The sequence below is a fragment of the Tetrao urogallus genome, assembly GCF_951394365.1.
Source record: "Tetrao urogallus genome assembly, chromosome: 25".
Classification (NCBI taxonomy): Eukaryota; Metazoa; Chordata; class Aves; order Galliformes; family Phasianidae; genus Tetrao; species Tetrao urogallus.
This window is the reverse complement of record NC_136838.1, coordinates 1,781,979-1,799,514: the sequence shown is the minus strand read 5'-3', so window position 1 is coordinate 1,799,514 and position 17,536 is coordinate 1,781,979. Positions and strand designations below refer to the sequence as shown.

Here is a 17,536-nt window from a genome sequence, read left to right as displayed (position 1 = left end):
GGAGCGAGCGCAGCCCGCACGCGCGGAGAGCCCGCAGCACCGAGTGAGGGGCGCCGCGCATGCGCAGGAAAGATGCCGCACGCTCCGGAGATGCGCATGCGCAGTATTACGCTTGCGCCTCGCGGAGCAGGCGCAGTTGTGCTACCGGCGGCGCCACGCAGCCGCAATGCTTCCCAGAGCGCAAGCGCATGCGCAGAGGCTGGCGAGCTGCCCTCAGGCGCGCACGGGGCGCACCGCTGCGCTTCGCATCTCCCTCAGGCTCCGCCTTCCCCCTCCCTCCGCCATTCGTCGCCCTTCTCGCCGAGTTTGCGCGGAGTAGGCCTTTTTTTTTTTTTTTTTGCTTTTTTTTTTTTTTTCCCTTTTTTTTTTTTCCCCTTTCCCTCAGCGCGTCTCGGCTTCCCCACCATTTTGTGCCGCGATCACAAGGTTAGCTGTGGGAGCGCGCCGTAACCTCCCTCGCGTTCGGGCTCGCAACGGGACCTCGAAGGGGCCTTGATGGCGGAGAGTCAATCAGCGGCCGGGCTGGGGGAGCTGACATCCCCCGGAGGGGCCGCAGCGCTCGGCTCGGAACCCGAAACCCGGCGGTTGAGCGAGCTGCGGGTCATCGATCTGCGGGCAGAGCTGAAGCGCCGCAACCTGGACACGGGCGGCAACAAGAGCGTGCTGATGGAGCGGCTGAGGAAGGTGAGCGAGGCGCCAACCGGGGGGGGAAACGGGGGGGGGGGGGGAAGGGGGGGGCGGGGGAGCCTCATCCGGGTCCTTTGTCCCACGGCCCAGGGCCGTTGGCGCATGCGCGGTTGGCGCGGCGCCGTATTGAGGGCAGCGCGGGGCGGGGGCCGGGCCGTCCCCGTTCTCCCGTCCGCTCCGTCGGCACGATTCCCTTTCCGTGCTCGGCTTCCCTCCGCGCGCCCTTCGTTCGGTTCTTCCATCTCTCCTGCGTGGCTCTCAGCAGGCTGGGCCGGCTGCGGATCTCGATTTCTTTGTGGCTTCTCACAAACGCGGCCCCGTTCGTTGCAGGGGTGGTGTGCTTGATGGCCGTTACCTTCCAGCTCGATCAGTTCTACGATCGGAACACGGGGATCGTTAAGTCCAACCCCGGGGTCCACACAGCACCACCCGAAACCCAAACTCAATCTGTGCTATAAGCTTTGCGTATAAAGCTATGCGGATCTGCACCCCTGGATTGCATCTCAGTGCGTCTGCGGAGCTGTTTCATAGCACAGTTTGTCTCTGATGGGGCTGCGTGAGCTGGGAGCCCCATCTGACAAAGCGCACGTTGTAGCAGTACAACAGGGCTGCATTGCTGTCTCCCTCAGGCTATTGAGGACGAAGGAGGAGATCCGGATGAAATTCCCATGGCTTCAGAACTGACCAACAAGAGGCTGTCAAAAAGAATGAGCAAAGGTACAGGCAAATACATCGTCTTCATTTTGGTGCTTTTTTATGGAAAATAGTAAAACTATTTCAACACCAGTATGACAGCCAGGTGTTCTTCTGTTTGCATGTCTTGGAACCTTGTTCATGCTTGTGCCGTGGATTTGTGTTGACTGTGTTGTATTCTCATCTTCAGCTAAATCCAGATAGGGCTTCTGAATCAGGATCTTAACGATTATTAATTGAAACAGCATTGCTTAGATAAGTTGGCAAAGAGTAGCTACGTTATGAAATATAGTTATTATAATTTCAGTTATATTATTTGTAGGAAGAAAATCAGAAGAGGAAGGGTTGGAAGACAATGGGCTGGAAGAAAACTCCAGAGATGGGCAGGTAGGTGAAAGCATGATTGCAGTTTCCAAGTACATGTGTCATTAAAATGACAGTAAACACACGTCTGCCCTTTTCCTTTATTTAGGAGGATATTGAAGCAAGCCTGGATACCTTACAAGACATCGACATGATGGATATTAGTGTGTTAGATGAGGCTGAAATAGACAACAGCAGTGCTGTGGACTGTGGAGAAGACTATAGTCCTGATAACATTCTGGATTCACTGTCTGATAATAAAGACAATGTTGATGCTGAAATGAAAGAACTTCCAGATCAGCTAACAGAAAATGAGGTAAGTAGAGGTCCTTGCAAATGTAACAAGTGTTTAGGAGGCGGAGGCTTTTCTTTGGTGTAATGCAATATAGGATGTGTGTAGAACATGGATTCTGGTTCACATTAGCAGCTCTTGTGTCCTACCAGAGGTATAAAGGCTGACAGCAGCACGTTTACCACCTGCTTTGCTGTGCAGTGACATCTCTGGGCTGAAAGCAGTTGTTGGTTTCGCTGTTCCCTGTTACCATTGATGCTTGCTAGAGTGTGTGTGCATTAATGGATGCATGCACACAGATGTGCACCCACCCATCTAAATAACTGCATATGCAAAGGAAGAAATTCATTTTCAACTTATAATTTAGAACTCTTCTCTGCAGAAATGATGTTGTGAAGAAATTATGTTGTGTAGGTTATTAAAATCCTTATGGATCGGGGATTGCCCTTGCCTGGCAGTGTCAAACTTTTGATGTAGCTTAGAGAGCAAGTTGGGATATCTCCTATACAGACTGCAGCTGCTGAATGGATGCAGTGGTTGTGTGCTATGGTTACTCCCCACACAAAAAGCACTCTTTCCTCGTGTATTTGCTTTAGGCTTCTCATGTCTGTCTCAGCTTTTTGCCATGTGAGAAACAAGGTGATTGCAGAAACACCCATTAACCTGAAAGGCTAGTTGGCTTTCTTTCAATTGGAGCTGTTGAGAATCATAACCAGCGAGGTTTTGGTTGAGGCTTCAGTCAAATAGAGCTCCAGCAGCTCTTAGGAACGGAGATGGGGGGGGGCGTTTTGTCATTGGCAAAGTGGAGACTTAAATCAACTTCACTTCTAATGCCTTGAAGGTAGGAGGTAAAGAAATAAAGAAATGGAAACAAAAAAAAGGTGGGAAAATGGAGAATTTCTAAATCAAAGCATCTTTAAAGCATACTTTAATCTCAGTGATGAAAGGTTACTGGAAAGAGTGCTCTCCTGCTCATATTTAATGCTGAAGAACATTTCTCTCTTGCTCTTCTTGGGTTGTGCTCAGAAGCAGTAATATTGGAAAATGCTGCTGATGTTGGTGCTCAGGATGGGGTGCTGTTGCTCTGGGCTGTGCACTCCTTGCTGTGTAAGGAGTACTCTAATTGCTTTTTTACTCTTCTAGGAAGATTATGATGAAATTGAAAACAATGTAGATTCCTCTTCTGATTTAATTGAAATGAAGGTAAATTGAAAACGTAACTCGCAGATATTTTTTAAATGCTGTTCACTCTGTGTTTGTATCATTGGCCGTAGTGTGAGCTGTGACAGAACCACGGGCCGAGTGCTCGCACACAATCCACTCTGTCAAGTGAGGATGCACCGAGTTGTTTCCTTGTTGTTTTCTTCCCTCCCCTCTTGGCCAAATTCAGGAGACTTCCTCCCCTTTTGCTCTGGCACTGCAAAGGAAACAGGCCTTCAGAAAGGCAGAGCGAAAGCACTGTGATGGCTTTTCTTACTTAGGAAAAACGAGATTTGCTTGAAAAGTTTCACAGCTGATTTATTTTCCTTTCCCCTGCTGATGATACCCAGCAGCAGCCAGGTTTCGTTTTCACTCTGTGGTACCCAGAGGAACCTTTTTGCCCCCTTTTCTCTAATATTTCCAGTTACGAGGCGAATAGGGGCTGAAATTCGGGCTTTAATTAGTCAAAAAAAGTTACGTAGATTATTAATTTCCAATGGATGGTGAAAAGCAGTGCTAAGAGCAGCAGGTGCGTTGGCATGCGCTTACATCTCACGGGTGGGGGGGGGGGGGTTGCAGTGATGCTGTGTAACAAAGTACATTGCATAAAATCCTTATTCTGTGTTTATTTCCCAAACAGAAAATGGAGAAACTACACTTGGAGCCAGGTACTGTTAAAGAAAAGCATATTCCTGTCTTTTCAACTAATGCTTTTTAAACCATTAACTGTTTAAAACAAACAAACAAACATAGAGTTTGCGTTATTCTTATGATGGACAACCCAGATCGTGCAGGGTCATAGAGATTGGAAACCCAATCATATCCCCAGATCTGTCAAGTGATGCTTGTCATCTCTGAAATATTTTCAGTGATATGAAATGGTTTAAAAACCTGTTAAGCTACATAGATGGATGTAGAGAAGGTAATGAGAGTTTAAGAGCTAAGCAATCTGCCTCTAAACAGATCTTGTGATATCGCACACACCTTAACTCCTTAGCGAGTAGGGAGCAGTGACAGCAGTAAAAAGACATTGTAGGGCATTAGAATGTAAAGCTTAGTTACTGGATACAGAAGAAAGAAGAGAGTTTCTTCATGGAAATTTCATACAGATACTTTTCACTTTGTGGACTGCAAACACACTCATGCACCATCAGAAGAAGCCCAGGTTTCATGTTGGACTGTCTGCTAAAAGAATGACACAGAGATTTAAAAATTGAACCCTCAGTGCTTTGCTATGTTCAGTTAAGCGTCTTGGACTGTGGAAGCTAACTAGAGAAGAAACAGCTGAACGATTTCGTGAAGAATATCAAGGATGAGCCAGAAGGTTTTGTTAAATCTGTGGGGGATTTTTCTTCCCTGTTAACGTGTGAGGGCTGATGCAGTAGTGTGTCAGAGTGCAGTGAGCGTAGGACTTGTAACACTGGGTACACTAGGGTTTTCCAATCTCTGTGTAGCTTAGCCTTCTCTTGGTGTTAGTGTGGCAGCCATGCCAGTTCCACGTTTGTGATTGCTGTATTTCCCTGGTGATTAAACCTTGTGCCATTCTATTCCTGTTAAATCCGTAGAAAATGAGAAAATACTCGACATTTTGGGGGAAACTTGTAAATCTGAGCTCCTTAACGAAGAAACCTCCGAAGCGGAGCAGCCACATGCACAGGAAGCAAGTAACGTGGTGCCAGGCAAGAGGCTGGCAGAGGAAGAGGACGCTCTTGCTGCCGCTCAGTCGGAGGAAGATGCTTTAGATTTGGACAGCAAATCGGCACAAGCTATGGCAAGGAAGGAGGCAAAGCGTTTAGTTGTAGCGAAAGGGGAGACAAGTGAACAGACAATAGAGGAAGAGAAGCTGGACTCTGACTCTGTAGGAGTAGAGAGCGTAAGCGATCAGAGTAGCAAGCGCTGCCAAGGCCTGGAAGCCTCTAGTGGGGAAACAGCGGAGAGAGGCGCAGGTGCGGAAGGCAAGGATAGCAAAGAAGATGCCAAGAAAGCAGAAGACAAAGCTAATTCAGAGGAATCCCCCGCTACTAAAGAGTCCTCAGCCAGTGAGGGCGGTGATCAGAAAAAGAGGTTTGTTTTTTCTCCGTTATAGACCAGATGCTATCTTTTGTCACGGGTCATTAAGTGCTGCCGATAAGCCGTGTCCTTCAATTGGCCACCGCGCCTCTGAAATTGTAGCCTATTGCTAAAGAATGGGTTTGATTTCTCCTTGTGCAGAATTGTCGTTGTTTGGTTAAGCGCAGAGGGTTTGATTTCTTTCCTTCCTCAACCTTCAAAGGTTGTTTTCTTAAATTACTCTGATTTGTAAACTTCTTCCTAATATAATTCTGTTTAAGAATCTGACTGCCCTTATTTCACGTCAGATTACTTAAATCGAGTATGTAAAGGTGTATTTTTGTTTGCAACGTATTTTCTGGTAGGTATTTAATTTTAGCTTTTTAAATAACTGATCAGTAGTCATTATTCTCTCTGACTTGAGTAACGTGTTGTTTTGTCTTTAGCCCTGTGGAGGAGGACAGAGATACAAAGCTAATCTCAAAAGACGAGAAGGGTATGTATCCTTAAACAACAAACCTTGGCATTTATGTCAGTGAAGCTCCTTTTTGTTGGATGGGGCCTGTTGTTGTGAAAGCTTTGAAGTCTCTGCGGTTCTTAAATTTCATTATTTTCTTGTTTTCCTGGATTTTTAAAGATGCAGTTATGCCAAAACGTTCTTCTCTGATACATTTCGCAAGGCTTTGCGTTGTGCCCCTTCTGTTTGTGTCTTGATCTCCAAAGGTAGGCGCTGATCTGTGACAAATATGTCCTTCATGGCTCTGAGGTTACCAGCAGCTGTTAGTGAGTCCAAAGCCTTTTGTGATTGCTTTCCTTGTGGTTCTTTACACCATCTCCTGTTACGTGAAAATGACACACAGTCTTGTATTCACGTACTGAAGCATCACAAATGCTCCGAGTTTCATGTCTTCCAGTTGGATCGATGGCTCTTAAATCTTCATCTGCTCAGATCCTGTTTCCAGTGCCAATATGCATGATCAGCAGGACGGGCATTTCTAGATGAGCAGTGCCACGGGAGGCCTTGCCTGCTCCTTCTTCTCACTGTGCTTCTTCCTTTTAATGCACGTTCTGCTGAGCCTTTACTTCTCTTTCCTCTTTTCTGTTCTCTTACCACTCCAAGGCAGAAAGCTTAGAACTGCCTTGCGTGCAGCAGAGAGTTCAAAGCAGTGAGCGCTGAAGTCCCAGCAGTTCTGTAATTGGCAAGAAGTTCATTAGGAGATCTGTCTGCTGATTGGAAAGGAAGGATTTGCACGGCTTTAGGTTTTGCAGCACAGACTGAACTAGTCATCAACTGCTTCCACCCAGATTCTGGGTTATGCCTGTCTGTGCCAGCGACCAGACCTCGCCGTTACCTCCATCCACATCTGTTCACCTTTCATCCGTACTTTTACTCTTATTTCAGGACATTTAAAGGACCGTTTAACAGGTTCTGTTATTTACCCAGAGTCTGCAGCACATTTTGGGCCGTGTCATCTTTCTTTTAAGAGATTGTTACAAATCCCTGCCTACTTTCACACGAACTTGTACAAATGTGACAGCATTCCCTGCAGAGCTCGTGTTTGCAGCAGGAAGGTGGCAGCTCTCACATGAAGAAGTAAGAGAGAGAAAGATACCTGAGTAAGGAGAGCATTTCAGATTGCCTTTGAAAGATGCATCTCCCCATTGATGACAGTTCTGAGAAATTCCTTCCATCACCAAAAAGGTGTTTTAGAAGCAGATGGATGTAGGGGGACCTGCTGCACTCCAGTCTCAGAAGCCTGTGGGACTGAATGCTGTGAAGAGCAATGCAGAGCTCCTAAAGAGATTTCAGTGGACGCTGGGATAGTGTCCTGGTGTGAGCTCCGTGCAAACAGGCAACCATCAGAACTTGCATAAATCAGACTGTTTTAAAAAGGGATAAAGGTTATTCCCTGTTTGTTTGGTTTTTCTCTAGCACAGTTACCAGTAACAGAAGTTCAACCAGGAATCAGTGAGATTACAGAGGAGCTGGCCAGGCTTGCTGGTTGCTCCTTAGAGAGATGAGCACAGCACAGTCACTCAGCAATAACAGATGTTTGCAGGGAGACATCATCTCTCCCTGTCAGAGATAACATCTGTGAGCATTTAGCTTGAACCTTTCTTAATCTCTGGACCACGAGTTCTCAGACTTGACAATGATGCAACCACTTAGCAAACCAGTTCAGATGTCAAACTGGTGGGTGTTCTGTAGTTCCTGCATAGCTGAATGCTGACCCTTTTCTGACTGCAGTAACTGAGGCCATAGCTCAACTGTTCACACCCTGAACATGAGCGACACGCAGGCAGGCACTTAGGAAGATATGTTCTTGTTTTTATGGTGAATGTTTTTCCTTGAGGTGCAGTTAATCTGCATCCAGTTCTGATTCCTTAGGAATCGAGGAGACAAGGGCAAGACTTGAGTACCTGTGGGTGCTGACTCGGTTCCCACAGCCCTCGCAGGTCTTCAGTCTTTTCCTGTAAGTTCCAACTTGCTGGGGTGGATCCAGACACGTTCTGCAGGGCCACAGTTACTTCATCTCTGGAGTTTCTGCCTTGAGGAACGATGGAGGGAACAGCATCCCTCTGTTGCACGTGCCAGAGCTTGTTGCTCCGTCTTAGGAGAGTTTGGACTCTTCGTTGCCTTCAGGAATACGAGCTGTTGGGAGGTGACGTTTATGCTTTGCTTTGTGATTTGAAAAATGGGATTTGTGGAACTGTTCTTTTTTAAATATGGGAATGGTAGAACTAATCAGGATTCGGGCTGTGGTTTTGTTTGTGTTCCTAATTAGGTCGCGCTGCTGGCGGTTCTGGGAGAAACTTCTGGGTGAGTGGACTTGCTTCCACCACCAGAGCTACAGACTTAAAGAATCTGTTTAGCAAATATGGGAAGGTAAGGCTGGTTTGTTTGTTTATATTCCCCTCAGCATAAACTGTCTGTAAGACTTGGTGTGCTTCTGTTGCTGAAAATGTTGGTGGGATTGTAGAGGGAAGAAAAACCTGCGTGAGTTCATGGCAAATGGCTGCACTTTTATTTTATCGCTTCCAAACAAAAACAAAATTCCTTTTTCAGTCCTTATATAAACAGACAGCGACTGCTTACATACCCCTCTGTGTCCTGTGGTGGTGCCTTTACTCATTGGAACCCACAGTAAGCAGTGAATGCTGCTTATTAAATGTGTTCCTGGGACAAAGTAGGGTAAAGCAGTATTTGGTAACGTTGTTTATGGGGCGTATGTGAGGAATTGCCTCAGTACCTGAAGGTTTTCCTTTGTCTGAAGTGGATAACTGCTTTAAAATGCGCTCACTTGGGCACTGCTGTTTTCTACTGCATTTGTTATGAATTCACTCCATCTCAGCTGCAAAATGGGAAGAACTAGTTGCACAGAAAACTGCTGTCAGAGCTGATGGCATTTCTTGCACGGAGCTGATTCCTAAGGATTTCTCTCAGACCTTTGAAACCCATTTAAAGATGTCTTTCTCAGCAGGTTGTAGTTAGAGAAATCTCTGCTGGTAATGCCTTACTGAAGGTTTAACTGAGAAAACATTGCAGAGTGTGAGCTGTGACCTGCCAGTAAGCACTGCAATGGGTTTATTGTCACAGCATTGGGTTTGATGGTCAGAAGAGTAACAGAAGCTTCTTTCCCCATGTCAGTTAAAAAAAACAATGCTGCCTTTCCATTTATTTGTTCAGAATTCCAGCTGGTGAGCTGGAATGCATTGATCATAGAGATACCACAACAGGTTCAACGTGTAAGGAGAAAATAAGCTCACCTCACGTTTGCAGCTACTTAGCTGCCACAACGCCGCGTGGTCATGTAAATCAAATTACCCTCATTTGCTACAAAGCACTGGTGGAGGTTGAAGCTCCCAAGCAGTCGGTGCCCATCTGCTAAATGAATCAAGAGCTCAGAAGTACGTTCCGTGCTCAGCTCCGCTTTAATGCGATGCCTCTGTGCACGCACTGGTGACAGCAGGTGCCATTTATAAAGCACGTGTTCTAAGCAGGCTTTTTCAAGTTGTTTTTGGGGGAAACTCCTCTTTCCTAAGCAGAGCTACGGATGTCACTGTGTCATCTCTGTGCTGACATGACGACATCATTATGAGCGGCAGCAGCGTGCCCTGGCTTGCAGCAGGGATGCTGTGAGTGCTTCTTGCTGGTAGGGCTGTGCCCTCGTTGCTGTGAGCGTAACGCGTGCTTTCTTTGGGAAAGGTGGTCGGTGCAAAGGTGGTCACCAATGCCCGCAGCCCCGGCGCGCGCTGCTACGGCTTCGTCACCATGTCTACAGCTGAGGAAGCCACAAAGTGCATCACTCACCTGCACAAAACGGAGCTGCACGGGAAGATCATTTCTGTGGAGAAAGTGAGTATTGAGCCTCTAAGATTTGTCGCCGCCATCGAGTTGTGCGCGTAATTGAAACCACGATCTCAGCTGATGTGCAAAATAAATTTCAGGCAAAAAATGAACCTGCTGGGAAGAAACCGACTGAAAAAAAGGAGAACGAGTCGAAGAAAGAAACAGCCAGCGAGAGGTACTGCCTTCAGCATCCCCTGCCCTGAGGTGTTGCAGTTCTGTGTGTTGATTTGTCAGGAGAAACTGTTAAACAGAACTTTAATGACAAACATCCAGAAAGTGAAAGTGTGTGTTTGTAACTACCTCATCTCAGCCAATCAAAACTCTGTTAGTTTAATTCTCTCTTCCTGAATATCAATCTAATCTATATCAACATCTGCCTGTAGGCCTAGCAGTAGTAAAAGGGATGAGAAATGTGACCAGAAAGACGACTCCAAAAAGACTGAAGACAGAGATGAAAAAGAAAGGAAAGAGAAGGATGAACAGAAGTCTGCTTCATCGGATCAGCCTAAATCTTCCAAGTCAGGTAACATGGCTGTTCTTCATTTCACAGTCAATTTCTCATAGAATTGTAGAATCCTAGAGTGGCCTGGGTTGCAAAGGCCCACAGCGCTCATCAGTTCCAACCCCCTGCTGTGTGCAGGTCACCAACCAGCAGCCCAGGCTGCCCAGAGCCACATCCAGCCTGGCCTTGAATGCCTGCAGGGCTGGGGCATCCACAGCCTCCTTGGGCAACCTGTGCCACTGCCTCACCACCCTCTGGGGGAAAAACTTCCTCCTAACATCCAACCCAAACCTCCCCTGTCTCATTTTAAAGCCATTCCCCTTGTCCTGTCACTATCCAAGAGTGGATGGTCTTGGGGGAGCACTGACATTGTGTCAGCCTTAATGGTGACTCTTGGGATAGTGAAGAAATGCATTTTGAGCAGGGGTTTAAAGACCTGTTTTAAATTGTAGAGGAGGTGACTCTGCACAGTGATGAGCTGCACGTGTTGTGTAGTGCTGTTATTTCTTACACCTCTTTCTGCTCAACCTCTGATTTGTACAGGGAGTAAAGGAACAGAGAGAACGGTGGTAATGGATAAATCCAAAGGAGAACCTGTTATCAGTGTGAAAACATCAACTACATCAAAAGACAGAGTGAGTCTGCTTGGGATGCATGGTACATGGGTTTTCCTTAGAAACAGAGCAGGAATCCCACTAAGTTGCACGTGCCCTGTGCTTGTCCTGCTGATCAGTCTAATTACGGTTTCTATAATGCAGATTTAGCTCTTAATTAGTCAAATATTTTTCATATGGCTGATAACATATTCAGCAGTGAAATCTTGCCAAACTCAATGTGGGAAGGGAAGGTCTTCTGTTATTATGCTGTGGGTCTGCAATGTTTAAAAAAGAAAAAGCAACAGCAAAATGTGGGGGCAGAGCTTTGAGATGTGTGCGAATGGAAGCAGAGCGCTGCGCAGCGCTTGGCCTTTTGTAAATACACTCTGCTGAGTTTCTGTCCTGTGTCAAATGCAGAGTGTTAAGAGCCAGGACCGCAAATCGGAGAGCAGGGAGAGGCAAGGCATCGTGCCCTTCGACAAGATCAAGGCTCAGAGGAAGATGAGGGAGGCCGAGCAGCGCCGGTAAGAGCAGCAGTTTTCAGCTTGGCTGAAATCCTTTTTCTTCCTAGGAGCGGTGCAGTCTTCTTTTAATGAAAATGACCAAGGGGGAAAATATGTGTTTGATACCTTATTTGAGTAGAAGCAATGAGCTTTGAGGCATTTGGATTCAACTTCTGTCCGTATCGGATTATTTCCCCCCGCGGGTGGTGCGATGGGAGCAGTGAAGTCACAGTACATACATTGCTGTGATATAACTGAGGAGCTCAACAAATCTGCAGTCACTGTGGTTTTATGTTTTTAATATTTTATTTTTTTTTCCTTTTTAACTTCCTTTGTTGAAATACAAACCTGTAACCTTTCATCCTGCTAAAACAGCACCCGTGAGCGTCGGGAGAGGCAGCAGCACCTGCAGACCATCCGGGAGCGCGAGGAAAGGGAGAGGCTGGAGATCGCTCGGGAGAGACTGGAAATTGAAAGGCAGCGGCTGGAGCGAGAGCGGATGGAGAGAGAGAGACTGGAGAGAGAGAGGATGCACATAGAGCACGAAAGGAGGAGGGAACAGGACCGCATCCAGCGGGAAAGGGAGGAGCTGCGGCGGCAGCACGAGCAGCTGCGCTACGAGCAGGAACGCCGCTCTGCCATGAGAAGGCCGTACGATATTGATGGCAGGTAAAGGCACTGAGGGACAGCAGGAGGGCGCCGGGCTGCCAGGCTGTGGCTCCAGCCTGCCCTCAGAGAGCTGTGTGTGTGTGTCTGCTCGGAGCTGCGCTCGCTGCTTGGCCTGAGCTGACGGCGTGTAAAACCTCAGCTGTGCTCCTGTGTCTGAGTTCTGTTCCTGCTTCTGAGCTTTGTTACGCGTGTTTTTGATTTGCACAGCGTGAGGGGAGGGGACAAATATCAAAAGTCACCAACTGGGTTAAAACAAGCATATGCTCTCTGTCAGGAGGGACGATCCATACTGGCCTGAAGCGAAGCGGATGGCGATGAACGATCGCTACCATTCTGACTTCGGCCGCCAGGACCGCTTCCACGACTTCGACCACAGGGATCGCGGCCGGTACCAAGACCACTCACTGGACAGGTGGGTGTTAGCTGTGCTGTGCTGTCTGAAATCAGAGGGCAAAGAAGCATGCAGTATCACATTTTGCTGCCTTTTCTTTACTGGGTGTTTCTTCTGCGCTTCCTTCTTTAAGCATGATTTAGTAGCTGTGAAGATTCTCTCATGAAACCAAAGAGAAATGTTCTGTGCCACGAGTGAAGCATTTGTTGAGCACCTGCTCGGTGTGCTGGTGCTGCTGTTTGGCAATTTGAAAGCTTCTGAGGAAAAAAACAGCTTTTGAAATAGTATTGTAGCACCTTAATGGAGGATGTGGCTTCATGCTTCTGGGCTAGCTAGGTTTGCCAGGAATCTCAAGTGTTGTGGCTTCCCTGTGTTCCTACCCCATTTGTAGGCAATGCTGGCAGCACATGGAAACAGGATTTTCTATCTGTGATGTGTAGATACTGTTAAAACTGCAGTGTTTTCCAACCACAGTTTGATTTTAATTGTCTGTCTGTAGGAGAGATGGATCGAGGACAATGATGGGAGATCGCGACGGACAAGTGAGTTGCTTTTTATAGACCTGTAGAACTGTCTCAACTCTTACAACCTGGTTTGCTGTAGTTTCAGATTAAGATGATAGTGCTAGAAGTATCTATCAGTGACAGGATTGCCTTGTTTTTGACTTGCTATAGAACTCAGGTACACAGCAAACAAAAAAGCGCATCAGAGAGGTGGGTGATGAGAGGTCGTTCAGTGAGGGCACAAATACCACAAAATGAACTCTGTAAGGTGGCAGAGCTCAGTGGGTTGGTGTGTTCCTGAGAGGCAGGCAGTGAGAGGTGGCTGTTACTGATGGCTGAGCTGTGGGATTGCGAGAGTCCCGGGCAGGATTGGGCAGAGAGGAATATGGCAAAGTTACCAGGAGGGAATAAGGAGTCGGTTCTGGGCTCACGGACGTGCTTGGCCTTGCAGCATTACCCAGACGAGCGCCACGGGGGACCTGAGCGCCACTCCCGGGACTCGCGGGAGAGCTGGGGCAGCTACGGCTCTGACAGGAGGATGAGTGAGAGCAGAGGGATCCCGCCGCCCTCACGGTCAGTGCTCTGAGCTGCGGCACTTCTTGTGCAGCTGCTGAATGTTGTAGATGCGCTTCTTGCCGCGGTTCTTTTCCACAGCCTCCCTCTTCGCTCTCTGCCAGGCGCTCTGCACAAGAGCAGCTCTTCCAGCTCGCTCCTTGCAGCAGTGCTGGCTGTCCTGCTGGGTTCTTGCTGTCATGCAGAAGTAACTCGGGCTCTTCCTGCAGAGATGGCCGCGACTGGGGGGAGCACGGGAGGAAATTTGAAGGGCACCAAGAGCGTTCGTGGCAGAGCAGCGTGGATGGAGGGATGATGGGACGGGATCACGAGAGATGGCAAGGTAACGCTCCCGTGGGGCCTGCTGGGACACAAAGCAAAACGAGCCCTGTGGGTACGAAGGAATCATTTTCACTCTTTTGTAGGTGGAGGTAGAGGGAGACCTGGCCACGTGATGCACCGTGGAGGCATGTCAGGGTAAGGAGCTTAAAAAGTGCAAAGCGTTTCTTCGTCTTCCATTTCCTTTCCTTTCTGGGTGAGTCCCTTGCATTTAAATGAGCCAGAGAAGCATTTGTAGGGGATTGATCAGTTCTGCAGTTTGTTAGTGAAACGTCAAGGGATGACAGAATATTGCTGTGGTTCATAATGTAGCACATCCTTTATTTCAACCCGACTACTGGAGTCACAAGAAAACAAACCCAAACCCATCTGCCTCACTTTGCAGGCGAGGAGGGTTCATGCAAGGCGGGAACCAAAGTCAGATGATGCACGGAGGAGGGATGCAAGGAGAGGGATTTGCTGGCCAGGAAAGAGCAAGCAGACCCAACGACCCCCGGTTCAACCGTCGCTACTGAATGTTTTAATTTTTAATGCTATGTGGCAACTGAAATTGATTTGTCACCCGGGGTTACCGTTCCTTGGAGCTCATGGGTCACTGTAAGTGTAATTTTTTTTAAGCTGCTGCCATATTACGTCACTCAATACAATGTGAACTCATTCGTTTTGTAATGTGTTGTTCATATCTCATTTAAAAATGTTTGTTAATGAAGCATTCCATTTTCCACAAATAAAAAACAGTTTACAGTTGATGGCTTCACTCGTCCCTGGGACACCGATGTGTTTGGCCACAGCTGAAGCACAGAATGTTCTACCCCAGCTGCAATACCCCAGTGCCTTTGCACTTTCACTAGCAGCGTGCTCCCAGCAGCACACTGCCATGCCACATTACTTTCGGAGTTTTAATTAAACACTGCAATCTAATTTTTTTCATGCTGGTGACGATGCTAGGTAAAGTTTGGACAAGTGAGGGCGAGGGGTGAAGGATCTTTTTCTCTTCGTTTCACGGTGGGAGCTGCGCCTGCTTGGCCTCTGCTACGTCAAGGCAGTCCAAAGCTGCTCCCATTCCAAGACCTACATTTCCCCAGCAATCCTTGATGGAGATGAGCAATGGCTCTTAGCTGTGCTTGGGTACCTTTGGCTGTTCTTAAAAATGCAGTCACCACAGGTGCAGACAGAGCTTCTCCCTCAGCACAGAACTGTCGCTCTGCATGCGAGCCACCTACCGCTAGGGAGACACGAAGCAGTGGGTGCAGTTTGTGTGCCAAAAGCAACCCCAGCCAAACAGGAGCTTCCAAAGTCCTTTATTGTAGCCCTCGCTTGGCTGAGCTGCCCTCCAGCAGGACCAGCACAGGACGGACAGAAGCGCAGAGCTGCGCCCAGAGGAAGGGCTTCACTTCACCAGGTCCTTCACGTACTTCCAGCCCTCTGCCGTGTACTCGCAGGCCCTGCTGGGAGCCACAGACAGGGCAGACATCACCGTGTGCACGCCTGCGAGGAAAGAGGAGAGTTATCCCCAGAAAAGCATCCCTCCAGGCCAATCTATGGCTACTCAGCACCGTGGATCTCTTCAAAGACAGAGGAAAATGCAGATTACTGTCATGGAGCTTGAGCTCGAGTACAGCCTCATGCTGTCCCAGCAGCACCAGCCAAAGTTCAGATGACCACAACAAACCGCAGCTGGGAGAATTCAATTTCATTTCTGGTTTTGCTGCAGACCCCAGGTGACGTCACAGGAACGGGGGCTGTTTCCCCACAGCTCTGTGAAGGTTATTTGCTGCACCATAAGAACTATAAATCCTCATCATATTTGTGACATGTTTGGCCTCCAAACATCCCTAACTGTCCAGCAATTATGGGAAAGCTCCTGTGAAAAACCAGAGGGTGAGTTCGGGCACACTCATGTGAGAACAGTTCTGTGGCCACTCTGCTTGGATTTCACACTTGAAAATGAAGTGAACTGCCCACAGTCACTGCCTGCTCGTGGTGGAACCTGGAGGAACTCTGCTCCCAGATCCAGAGCTCCTCCCACATCATCACTCTTACAGGGCAGTGCTGAGATGCGACCGAGATCAGATCATCTTTTGAGTTCCTTTTCAACCCAGGCCGTTCTATGATTCTTTGACAAGCTGATCACTTGTCAAACTCGTCAAACCCTCCCCACAACTACATGAAAAGCAATTTTACCTTTATTCCAGGAATCAGAGGGGGAAAAGTCCAAACTTGGAGCGGGCGGGAGCTGGAAAGAGAAAGAAATCAGCAGTGGGGTGTCAGTGGGACAGGGCCACCTCACATCTCAAAGGCATTTTGTGCTCCCTTCCCTAAGCCTCAAAGAGCATCAGCCATTGCCCTGAGATCTTGGCTGAGGGCTTGGCTCTTTTCTGCAGCACACAGCAGAAGGGAAGTGCTTCACACTGAGGCGCTGCTGGCAGCTATAGGTTTGTTATCATAGACTCCAATATGGAAAAGACTCTTTGGCTCCTGAAGATTTTAAACACTTCAAGGGTCTCTCCAGGCAATCTGAATTCAGCCTGACAAACCAGGAGAATCTTGGCCTGAACTTTTAAGCCCAAAGAACAGCCTAGAACTATTACTACACACTGAAATCTCCCCTCAGAACAAACCTGCAGTCCCCTCCTTGACCTGCCTGGGCTCATTGCCTCTTTCCTTCCAAGTAAGACCTGGGAATTCTCCCCACTACACTCTGAAAGTCATCTTCCTTCTGTTTCAACCCTCCTCAAAGAGCCCTCAATGCAAAATTCAGGTTCAACAGCAAAACTGCCAATGTCATTGGAACCTGAGCCATCGTCCCAGTGTGTCCTGCTCCTCAGTATCTGCTGCGCTCATCTGTGCACCCTCACCTCCCATCCTCACCTCCCATCCTCACCTCCCAGCCCATGTAACTCGTCCACTCTCTGACTGCAGGAGGCAGAGCTGCCTGAGCCTTTTTTAGGGCTTCAGCACCTTCTGCACCGCTGCCCAGCAGCCCCTGATCGTAGGCCACGTACACAGCAGCTCCGGCCAGGCTTCCTTTGATGACAAACCTGAAGGAACCAAAAGCAGCCACAGTTCAGTTTGCATCAGGAGTGACACCGCATCTCTCTCGGGCAGATAAGAGGCAGAGGGGTCACCGTCCCTGGAGGCGTTTGAGAGCAGATGGCTGCTGCTCTACCGTCCCTTCCCCTACACCAAACATCCCTCATCTGTCAGAAATCTGCTCGCACTTTGTCTGCCTCTCTAAAATCGGAGAAGCACCGCAACTCTGAGCAGAGAACGGCCGACGCAGAAAAGCAACGGAAAGACTCAGCAGTGGGGACACAGCACAGAACGGAGCCCTCAGACCCCGCGGCCCTCCGTGCCGCACCTCCGCGATTCCGAGCTCCTCCAGGGACGGCGACCCCGCCAACGCCTCACCGCCGCAATGCCATCGTTCTCACCGCCCGGATGAATGAGACCCACAGCAGCAGCGACCGAAGCCCGGCCAACACCGGGCTGCCCCAGCAGCGCAGCTTTACGGCAGCTGAGCTCACCCGCCCGGAGCCCCGCGCCCCGCTCGCCCCCAGTTCCCACTCGCAGTCGCCCGGAGGGGCCGCACGCTGAGGGCACCGCGCCGGGCCGGCTCTCCCGCCTCGCTCCGCGCCCCGGGCCGAGCGGGGCGAAAGGCAGAACCGCGGAGCGGGCAGCGCCGGGCCCAACCGCAGCTCGGCGGTCCCGGAGGGAGGCGGCGCCCGCGGCACTGACCTGAGCACGGGCAGCAGGCGGGCGGCCATGGCGGCACCAAGGGCAGCGCGAGGGCCCGCGCCGCGAGGGCCGCCGGGAGCGCCTCACGTGACCGGAAGTGAGGGGTAC

General features: G+C 49.0%; 2 protein-coding genes across 2 annotated transcripts; one reads left to right on the top strand and one right to left on the bottom strand.

The window, feature by feature from the left end:
- Positions 1 to 495: 495 nt before the first annotated feature.
- LOC306955591 (scaffold attachment factor B1-like) lies at positions 496 to 14,297 on the top strand (the record flags this gene model as incomplete). Its single annotated transcript, XM_079546910.1, has 21 exons — positions 496 to 684; positions 1,317 to 1,404; positions 1,703 to 1,767; positions 1,853 to 2,059; positions 3,179 to 3,238; positions 3,876 to 3,903; positions 4,801 to 5,299; positions 5,731 to 5,780; positions 8,071 to 8,171; positions 9,492 to 9,641; positions 9,734 to 9,810; positions 10,019 to 10,158; positions 10,681 to 10,772; positions 11,151 to 11,257; positions 11,612 to 11,905; positions 12,180 to 12,317; positions 12,796 to 12,838; positions 13,251 to 13,372; positions 13,582 to 13,694; positions 13,777 to 13,828; positions 14,076 to 14,297. 21 exons carry the CDS (start codon positions 496 to 498, stop codon positions 14,203 to 14,205), a joined length of 2,745 nt encoding a protein of 914 aa, XP_079403036.1. The 3' UTR covers positions 14,206 to 14,297.
- A 677-nt stretch (positions 14,298 to 14,974) lies between these two features.
- Positions 14,975 to 17,461, bottom strand: MICOS13 (mitochondrial contact site and cristae organizing system subunit 13). The gene is made up of 4 exons (XM_079546682.1): positions 17,429 to 17,461; positions 16,575 to 16,731; positions 15,875 to 15,926; positions 14,975 to 15,178 (listed from the first exon to the last, which is right to left on the bottom strand). Exons 1-4 carry the CDS (start codon positions 17,455 to 17,457, stop codon positions 15,081 to 15,083), a joined length of 336 nt encoding a protein of 111 aa, XP_079402808.1. The 5' UTR covers positions 17,458 to 17,461; the 3' UTR covers positions 14,975 to 15,080.
- Between the last annotated feature and the right edge of the window lie 75 nt (positions 17,462 to 17,536).

Bases quoted from the DNA above. Each gene is read 5' to 3' on its own strand.
- MICOS13 (XM_079546682.1), bottom strand. From the start codon at position 17,457: ATGGCCGCCCGCCTGCTGCCCGTGCTCAG. The intron at 15,927-16,574 runs GTGAGGATGGGA...TTCTCTTTCCAG, and splicing joins CGAGTTACATGGGCTGGGAG to CTCCCGCCCGCTCCAAGTTT. The intron at 15,179-15,874 runs GTAAAATTGCTT...CTTTCCTCGCAG, and splicing joins CTCTGATTCCTGGAATAAAG to GCGTGCACACGGTGATGTCT.